At 42.7% G+C, this 9,602-nt stretch overlaps 1 protein-coding gene across 4 annotated transcripts in view; it reads left to right on the top strand.

Moving 5' to 3' along the window:
* Nucleotides 1-593: 593 nt before the first annotated feature.
* RBMS1 (RNA binding motif single stranded interacting protein 1) overlaps nucleotides 594-9,602 on the top strand; it is a 148,515-nt gene continuing 139,506 nt past the window's right edge. For 2 of the 4 annotated variants that reach the window (XM_064451447.1, XM_064451446.1), the window contains exon 1: nucleotides 594-999. In XM_064451447.1, the coding sequence (XP_064307517.1) occupies nucleotides 925-999 (75 nt within the window). In that variant the 5' untranslated portion in view covers nucleotides 594-924. Of the gene's footprint in view, nucleotides 1,000-2,948; nucleotides 2,982-9,602 lie in introns of those variants that run through there. The other 2 variants (XM_064451449.1, XM_064451452.1) reach the window with 2 other exon arrangements.

Genomic DNA, 9,602 nt, shown 5'->3' with positions numbered 1-9,602 from the left:
GAATGAAGTGTACTCAGCACCTCTGGCGAAAGTACAAATTTAAGGGTGTACGATGGGCCAGATGGAGTATTTGGTCTGGTTTTGCGGTTGCTGTTCTGTAAATTGATTTTAGCACTGCAGTCCCTTCTGCTCCCGGCAGATAAATGGACCCTCCACCGCAGGCAGAACCGAAGCCAAATGTAGTTTTCCAAAATTGTATCCACTTCTCCCCTAAAGCCTGCGCCCTGCACCACTGCTCGGCGACGAGATGCACAAAGAGCAAGGGCGATAACAAAGCACAACCCGGCTAATTAGGTCAGAGCCGAGCCGTGCGCGGACGCGACCACTGCAGCCCTCCTCCCCCTCCCCCTCCGGAACGGGGAACCCCCCGCCGGGCCCGCAGCCCTTCCCGGCGCCGCGACAGCCCTTCTGCCGAGCGGCGCCGCTCGCCGCCCTCCGCGCAGGAGCCGCCGCTGCCCCGCCGGGGCTGCTCCGCCGCCGGGCCGGGCCCGGGGCTCGCACGGCGGGCGCCGAGCGGGGCCAAGCGCCGCCCCTCGCCCCCTCCGTCCCTCCCTCCCTCCCTCCGTCCGTCCCTCCCGCCGCCAGCCCTGCCCCGCCGCCTGGCACCGCCGCCGCCGCGCCCGCCCCGAGCGCTCCCCGCTCCCCAGCCGGCCCGCTGCCGCCGCGGCTCGGCCCCGGCCGGGCGGGGACTTGGCAGGAACTCCCGGGGAGAGAGCGAGAGTGCCTGCCCCCGCTGCCGCCGCTCCGCTGTGGCTTTTGGGTGGAGGAGGAGGAGGAGGAGGAGGGTCTGGGCTCGGCCGAGGAGCTGCAGCCGCCGCCACCGGAGAGGAAGAGGCAGGAGGGAGAGAGAGAGAGACGGAGAGGCGGCTGGAGCCCCCCAAAGTGCCCCCCCATCCCTGCACTGCAGGCTACATTTCCAGCTTCATGGGCAAAGTGTGGAAACAGCAGATGTACCCCCAGTACACCACCTACTACTACCCCCAGTATCTGCAGGCGAAGGTAGGGTCCGGCACGCCGGGCGGCGCGGCGGGTCGGGGCTGGCCCCGCTCCAGGGCGGCCGGACGGGGCCCAGCCCGGACGGGGGCCCCGCGGCGCGGGGCACGGCCCGGGGGCGGCGGTCGGGTTGCACCGGGGGACGGAGACAGGAAAGGGCCGGCAGCCCCTTCCTGCCCCCGCCACGGGAGCCCCCGGGCCGCCGTGCTGCCCGCCGGGCTCCCTCCCCTCCCTTCCCTCCGCTCCCGGCCGTGCCGTCTCCGACCTGTCTCCTTCCCTCTCGCATTCCCCCTCCCGCCGGCGGTCCCTCCTCTTCCCCAGGGCTCTCGGCGCGTCTCCTTCCCAACCGCGTCCTCGGTCACCCCGCTGCAAAGCGGTGCTCTGCGGGCCCCGCTCCTGCCGCCCTCACCGGGCGAAGCCACCCGAACTTCAGGCGGCAGGCCCGGCCGGGGCTGCCCGCGGTCCGCAGCCGCCGCTCGGCGGGGCGGGGTGCGCCGGCACCGGGGGCGGCCGGGCGTGCGGCGGGGATGCCCCGGCGCCGCCGCCTCCGTGCGGGCGCTGGGCTCGGAGGGACGCTCATTGTCTGCGGAGTTGGACCTTTGTGAGCTGCCACCTCGCAGTTGACAAACTGAATCAAAAACGCGTGAAGGGTCCGGCTCCTGGTGGTTAATGCTGTACGCGGCTGGCTGCTGTTTGCAGGAAAATCGGTGTTGGTAGTTCCTGTGGTGGTGGACCTCCACCCCTCCACCTTCCCCCCCACCCCTTTCTCCTTCAAGTCCGTAAGGGCAGCCAGCCCCACTGCTCTAGAAGCATCATGCTGCAAACTGGCAGATGCAGAGGTGGTTGCATCAGCTGTCTGGAACATTTAGCAGAAGCCTCTCCAACCACCAGTGTCACTCCTCACAGATCAAAACAGACCCATATGAGGCTTCAATGTGTGAACTTTTTTTAGAGGTTATAACGATGGTGTGGTTTTTGTTTTTTTTTTTTTGTGGTTTGGGCTTTTTTCTTTTTTTTTTGTCCCTTTGCTATTGAAATGTCCTGCCTGTGTGGCAGTGACAGGACAAGAATTCCCTCCTCTTTATCTGCGCACTTGATAGGCTCTTCTTTTTATTGTGTTCTGTGTTACTGTATTGTAAAATGTAATTTATACTGGTTGGCTGAAAAATAAATTCAGTTTGACAGTCATGAGACGTTTTACAAGTCAGCAATGAGGAGGCTTTGAAATGTGCTTTCATATACACATAAATTGATAGAAATATGATTAAGGTCTTTAGGTGATTTGAAATGACTAATCTGTTAAATGTGTAATCGACATCGGGCTAAATAGTACAGTCTCGGTCTGTAGCCATTTAAAGATTATGCTGCAGAGTAATCGCGTCAGTACTGTTTAGATACATATTTTTAATGCAGTATTTTTAAGAAAGGTAGAGTGCCTATAGGAGAGCCTTTTGCGTCACTTAGCTGTATGGCCGTATAAATAGTCTCAAATAAAAAATGTCTTTGTTCAGAAACTTTTACCTTCAGGATTTTGTGTGGCATTAGTAAGTTATGAACCAAGTACATAACGTTGAATATATATAAAGCAATGTCACTTGGGTTTTTTGACCTGTAAATAATTGAAGAGGGAGATAAACTGTAATAGCTTGCTGTAGTTATTAGAGTACGATCCTAGAAATCTATGATCCTATGAGAAAGCTTGATGGACCATCTTTTGAAAATGCTTCCTGTACAGATAATTTAATATTGATTTGTATTACAGTCAATGACATCTTCAAAACATCTTGCAGTCTTTGCTATAAAATTATACAGCCTGAAATTACATTACTCTGTTTCAGCAGAGAGAACACACAGCCATTTGACCTACACATATGAAATCAAATATCTGGGATCCAGTGAAAGTTTCCTGTTTTCAGAGATCTTGATTTTATAAAAGAAATAAAAGAAAAAAAGGTGGCTCCTTGGTGTAGATGAAAGGACCAGTAACTGTAAGTTTTGATATTTATGTATGCAGAATTCAGTAATATAAGCAATCCTCTCACTATGGATCCTCTCTGAACTTGTAGAAAAATTAATTTAATTCAAGGTTTTCAGCTGCTCTATTCTTTGGGCCCTAAACCAACCTGTTGTCCTGTGCATGAACTGTTTCAGTAATTCTGGATAAATATTTGGGTTTTATTAAAGACAAATTATTATAGAATTGAACAGCCTTTGCTGAATGTGTGATGGGTAACGGTACACGATTACCCTGGGGGAGGTAAGAGACTTTGAAACTACAAGTTTTGCTTCCCATCTTATCCTTGCTTAAGTACCAATGGAAAATGTGCTGACTAATAAACTGCAAATCGATAATTGGGAGATGACAGGAATTGCTTGAAGATGGATTCTTTTGTAGGGAGCTCAAAAATACTCATTAGAAATTGCATGCATTCCTAATGGCTCTTTAGGTTAAAATGTTGATGTGGTCAACTATTTTAATTGCTACAAAATATGTTATAGATTTTAAAACAGATTTTGTATTTGTCTGCTATGATCTTCACAATCTTATTCATGAAATATTCAAGCTGGTTCTGTCATATATTCTGGGAGAAAACACAAACATTTGCTGTGATTCAGCACCTACCTCCCCCTAATCTTGGGGAGTTCAGCATCAAAAGAGATTAGTGAAACCATGGACTTAAATGAAATGAACAAAATAAACATTGGAAGAAGGTGTAAGGCTTTTAATAGGAAAAATAATTATGGCAATGAAAATGGTTTGAAATGGTTTCAAGTTTGAAGCTTGTAAAACCTTCTGCGCTTTTGGGACTGCCACAATTTTTACTCTGGCAAATGATACGTGTGACTATCTGTTAAATATTTGTGTCTTCTGTTGCGTGTATGCTTTAGGACAGTTCCTATATTGCAACATTGTATGGCATGCCGGAGAGCGTCAAAAATATTTTCCAAGTTCAATGGCTGTTTCTAAAGGCTTAGATACTTTAACAATATTTCCCTAATGGTGCTTTTCAAATTTCAGCTCCATTGTATTTAATTTCTTTACTTAACATTTTATTTGTAATGAAGAGATTCTCTATTTCAACATTTTAGAAAATGGTGTTAGTTAAGATTGTACCTGTTTTACAAAGGCTTAAAGGCCTCTCTGACTAGGATTAAAATCTGACTGTGCTAGGCAAAGTATTGTAACATTTAACAAGACAGTTAGCGTACACATAAACAAATATAAATGTGTAGGTACCTACCTCTCTAGGCCACTATTTGTTTGCTTTGGTCAAGTAAGAAATAAAAGTTAATTTATGTTTCGGTTTCCTGTACCTAAATATCAAATGGGATTCAGGGACATGATGCACACAATGATTTACAAATAAATTGCGATAGCTAGCTGTATTATTGTTTTTTCCTTGGATAATAATGCGACAGTATGACTAATTTTACTGATAGGTTTCTGTAATGTAAAGGAAAGTTCTTTGTATAAGAGAGAGTTAGAACAACACCGCAACATTTCCTATAGATAGCATGGTTTATTTAAAGTGCAGGCTTTTAATAGTCATAGATAATTACGTGATAGTTGAATTCTATTTCTTTTGTATGGTATTAGGTAGTAACAACCCAGAAGAAATGAAATCTTGTGAATCTTGCTAAATTACCTTAGAGTGGGCTTCTAACTGTATAATTTCGTAGCTGCAAAATTCGTGCCCTGGCAGCTATGAAAAGGACTAATATTTCGAGGAGTTTGTGTAGGTTTGTAGGCAGGACTGTAGATTGATGTAAACTTGTAGTGAGCAGGCTTTAAAGTGGGAACATTTAATTTTTATCCAAGCCTGTTGATGGCAGAGGAAGTAGGAAATCAGTTAACAGGGAACTTACTGTAGTGTTAAACAAAGCAGATACGAAACTTTCTTAATAGGAGACACTGGATAATCCACAGTTGAGTGTCAGTGTTTGAAGCTAACAGACCAAGGTAGAACCTTCTGCTTTAGGTACTTCTAAAGCAGAAGCAGTAGGACCCTCTGATGGCTTTCTGCCAATGAATACCTTTACTCACTGCATTCTGTGCCAAGCACAGGTCTACTACCCTTTAAAAAGTTTTACTAGTTTATGAGCTGATTTTCATCAGCATATATGATTACTAATTCTAATCAATTTAATTAGATTTATTCCATACGCACTGTGACTGCAAAATCTGTACATGGTAAAAGACAAGTTTACAGTAACACAGAGTATGCATGTTTATAAGGTTGGATAGAAATAACTTGCACACTTCTTATTGTGGGAAGTTATATTAATTGTCCATAATTGTGATCTCTCTGGTCCTTGATTGGGCTTAGAAATCCATTTAAAAAAAAACAAACCAACACAGCTTATTTGGTGGGGGCATCTCTATCCTTGTCCCAGTTATAGTTCCTTTTAACTTTTGACATTTACTTCAATTGGCTTGCTATGAACTAGAACTAGGTCCTTCAGAAAGTATTTCTAGACACTGTTGCTAGAATAATTCTTGTATATACAAAAGTTGAAGCCTTTCTAGAAATGGATCGAGAGAAGTTCATACAAATCTCTGCAAATATTTGTCCTCCTTGCCTTGAATTACTCTAATTTTGAATTATACTGGATCAGGGTCTCTCTTGAGAGCTAATGTCAGATTAGCCCCATGGGCAAATATGCATTGGAAGCAGGATGTAGCCAGATATATGATATATTGCTAATAGAGTGACTTCAGAAAGGTTTGTGGAGTCAAGAAGGAGTCAGGAATCTTAACGTATCACGTATGTTAATGTACATCATTGTAACCATCTAAATAACTCTGATAAAGGTACATGAAATGTAGAAACACTTCACAATATCATAATCTTGAAGGCTGGCTTCATTGAAGTCAACATGAGTGTTGCCTTTGATTTCAGATAAGCAACATTTTATTTCCTAGAAACTTGATTCATGCGTGGGTTACAGTGACCATGCTTAATTTGAGGGTGATTTGCAATGATGTGATATTTATTATCTTCACTTCGGAGGAGCAAAAGTTAGACAGTGCAACATATAGATTGTGTGATGGGGAATGGAATCAAGGAGGAGTACCAATGGCACCCATAAGATGCGCTGATTTTGTATTTTTTCTAGGGAGTCTTTTAAAAAGAGTTTAAAAAGCCATGACTTTCCTCCTTAATCCCACCTCCTTAAGGGGAGGAATGGTATAAATATACTTGGACTAGAGACTGAAATTGCAAATGACAAAGTAAAAAATATTTCCCTTGCATCATTAAGGGTAGAAATAACAGGTTCTTATTAGCTTTGTAATTTGTAGAAGTTTGAGACTAAACTCATCCCTAGAGTGCACTGTGCTTGGGGCTTAATTTGATACTGCGTGATTGGCCTCATTTAACAAATGTCAACAAAATCTTGGTCCTTCTCCTTGATTCAGCAGTAACTTTACTGCTGACGTATGAGTGAGATGCTGAGTCTGACAGTCTCACGGGACTGACTTTTACAGAAAAGTGATAAACCAATATGTGACTTGAAAAAGGCTTGAAAAATTTATTCAGTGCTGTTTTCCATTTGTGTTTGATCATTAACTCCCCCAGGCACCGGGTGTGTTCAAAACGGTGTCTATGAAGTTTATATCCAGTAGGCAGGTAGTCAACAGCTCTAGTAAGCCAGAAGTACCCAATATGTCTGCTTTGTACTAGTGTGTTTTCTAGCTTTACCTTCAACCCAGGATCCCAAGGCAGTCATGAAACATCTGCACTAAGTTCTTCTGAAGTATGATTTCTTTCACAACTCAACTGTTACTCTTGGTAACAACTGTAGCTTTTTCTTACTACTTTTAAACTAGAGTTGAGCATGCTGTTTAGATTCTTAACCTTATTTGTAAAGGGAACGCTATACTTTGAAATACTTTGCTTCTAGTTAGAGCATAAAACTTCAGGTCTCAGTCTCAAGGATGAAATTTCCTAAGAGTAAAGGTCTAAGCTTCCACTTAGTGTTGAAGGAACAAAGAAAAGACAGGCAAAATTATGGAAATTTTCCAATGAAGAATAATACAATGTAGTAAACCATTGTTTTCTAAATCTATTTTTCTATAAAATAATACCTTTCAGAAACATATCTATTTAGGATATACTTTAGAAAACCACCTCGGACACAATTTTTAAGCTGCTTTAAAGTCCAAGCAGCAGTTTGAGCTGTCAGTGTTGATAGCAGATGTATCACTCTTACTTAGAAAGGTAATTGATGCTACTAGTCCAGTACTCCTAATGAAGGACAGTTGGTTATGATAGCAGTAAAGACATTGGAACAAAGGCGTAGCAATAAACTGGAGAACATAGCTTGGTACAGTTACATACTTCAGTTTCAGTCTTCCAAGTAGTCATAATCAAGAGAGAATAAAATTGGTTTAAAAAATAAATTGTTTTTCATAAGATTATGCTTTTGGTTTGAGTAATAGTCCTTTGAAGATACACGCTCAGATTTAGCCAAAAATATGCTACAAATCGTGTCCTCATTTTTGTTGGGTTGTATGGACTTTCTGTGGCCTATGCAAAGCAGTGATCACAACTATTTCTACTGGAAAATCACCTGCTTTGTTAAAGAAGTGAAAAATGTTGGAAAAACATGCTGGTAAAAATCTGTTCTGTCTGAGTTTAATTCATTTCAGTCAGAACACAGGCATTGAACAGATTCAGGTTGTATTTACTGTGACTAGTAGGTGATACCTGATTCCATGCGTTTTCTTAGTCTTCCTCGGCTGAAAATACTGAGACCTGCATTTAAATGTAATTTCATTAAGTTCTGAGCTGAATTATATTATCTCAGAAGTGAGGAAGACAAAGAGCTTGGTCATGGGTATAGTCAGGTACCATGGCTCACTTGTTTCACGGTAGCTTTTTTAGCCACTGTGCTCTTCTTACAGTCTCATACCATGATCATATATTTAGTCTCAGTTGCTCTGACTTGATGAAAACATTTCAAAATATACTTAAGCTAAATTTTTGAAATCTCACTGTACACATAAGGCCTGTGAGAAGTGCTTCAGAATCATTCCAGGTAGATAAACAGCTTACTGATGCAAAATGCAACTCAAACTGTTCAGTGTGACTCTTGTGCGTTGAGAGAAAAGTATTGATCTTCTGTGGAGAGGTAGAGCGAACAGGCTTCACTTCGGATGTTACTACAGGTTAAGAACTGAATTCCCTTGCTTGTCTCTTGGCAACACACACCGACACAATTTCTATAGCCGTTTATAGGCTGTGGTAGCATCTGTGACCTCTTCTATCCCTCAGGCCATAGCTACATAATCACTTTAATTTTACATAACTATGCACAGCAGCCAAAAAGGGCAGTCTTGTCTTTCCCCATTGCCCCCAGCAACTCATTCCTGTCCCTTTCCCTGTGCTGGCACTAGCATTGGTATGATCAGTCAGTGAGCTGAATCAAGAAACCAGTCTGGCTGAAAACTAGCCCACAAAACCCCAACTGTAATAGATTTTTTTACAGTGGAGCAACTAATGAGATACTTAAGGAGTTTGAGATTTTTGTAGGTATGGGTGAAGTTGTCTTCAAGAAAAGTACACCCTCTAGGGTCTCACTTTTATTTAACAAAATGGTGGTGCTTAAGTTCTCTAAATAAAAGGCTTTCCATGTCCTTGGCCAAAGGGTCAAAAGATCCAAACCAAAGGAAAGACACAAGAGAGCTCTTAGGTTACCAAAATCTGTTGATTGCATATATATATATTTATATATATATATATATGCAGAAAACTGCTAGCATTGTTTTTCTATGACTTTATTTTCTCTTTTACTATTTTATATTGTGTTAGATGTTGGTGCACTAAGTGTTAAAAAATCATTTGAGTTTGTCTTTCATTCTTATGACCAATGAATGTGGAAGAACGTGTGAAATAAGTTGCTGAGAGGGCTTAAGTTAGATATAGGCCTGCGAGGAAAGAAAGAATCGAATATAAATGGGACTTCCAGAGGCCTTGTAGCGTAGTGTTACATCTAACTTTCCGTTTTCAGCACAGTGCAACATTGATATTTTATTTCATTCTGGGGAAAGAGGGGAGAAGGCTGGCACTTCAAATTAGCAGCAGCTGCAGAATTAAGACAAGGGTGTTAGTGACTCATTTGGAAAAGTACTAGCTAAAACATTCTGTCTCCTAGAAAAAACATTTAAGAACAGTTAATGATATAAACTTTGAATTTCATGAATAGTGCCTGTGACCTTCTGGTTTCCTCTGGGTAGCTTTTCTGATTAGTGACCATTTGCTTTTGACAATTGCATACTAAAGTGAGGAGAATACATGGGCACATTTTGGAGAGGGAAACATCTGTTATCAGGGTCAAAATTTCCAGAATGCCTCTTACTTCTTTTGACCCAGTTAGTTAGCCAGAACCTTAGATTCTTACTGTTCCGGGTAGAAGGAAAAAATGGTGTTACTTAGTTGTTTCTTTGAGGTAGCCAAATTATTGACAAAGAGTAGTCAAACTCCAGTTTCCCTGAACAGAGATATTGAATAACAGGAGCAGTTTCTGTGTTCTCAGTCCCAAATTCCTTTCTCCAATTCACTGTTTTCTCTGTTTGGGCCTTTTATAGGACTGTATATTCAGTGCTT

Source organism: Phalacrocorax carbo, chromosome 5 (assembly GCF_963921805.1).
Source record: "Phalacrocorax carbo chromosome 5, bPhaCar2.1, whole genome shotgun sequence".
NCBI classification, from domain to species: Eukaryota; Metazoa; Chordata; class Aves; order Suliformes; family Phalacrocoracidae; genus Phalacrocorax; species Phalacrocorax carbo.
This window is presented reverse-complemented; position numbering and strand designations above follow the sequence as displayed.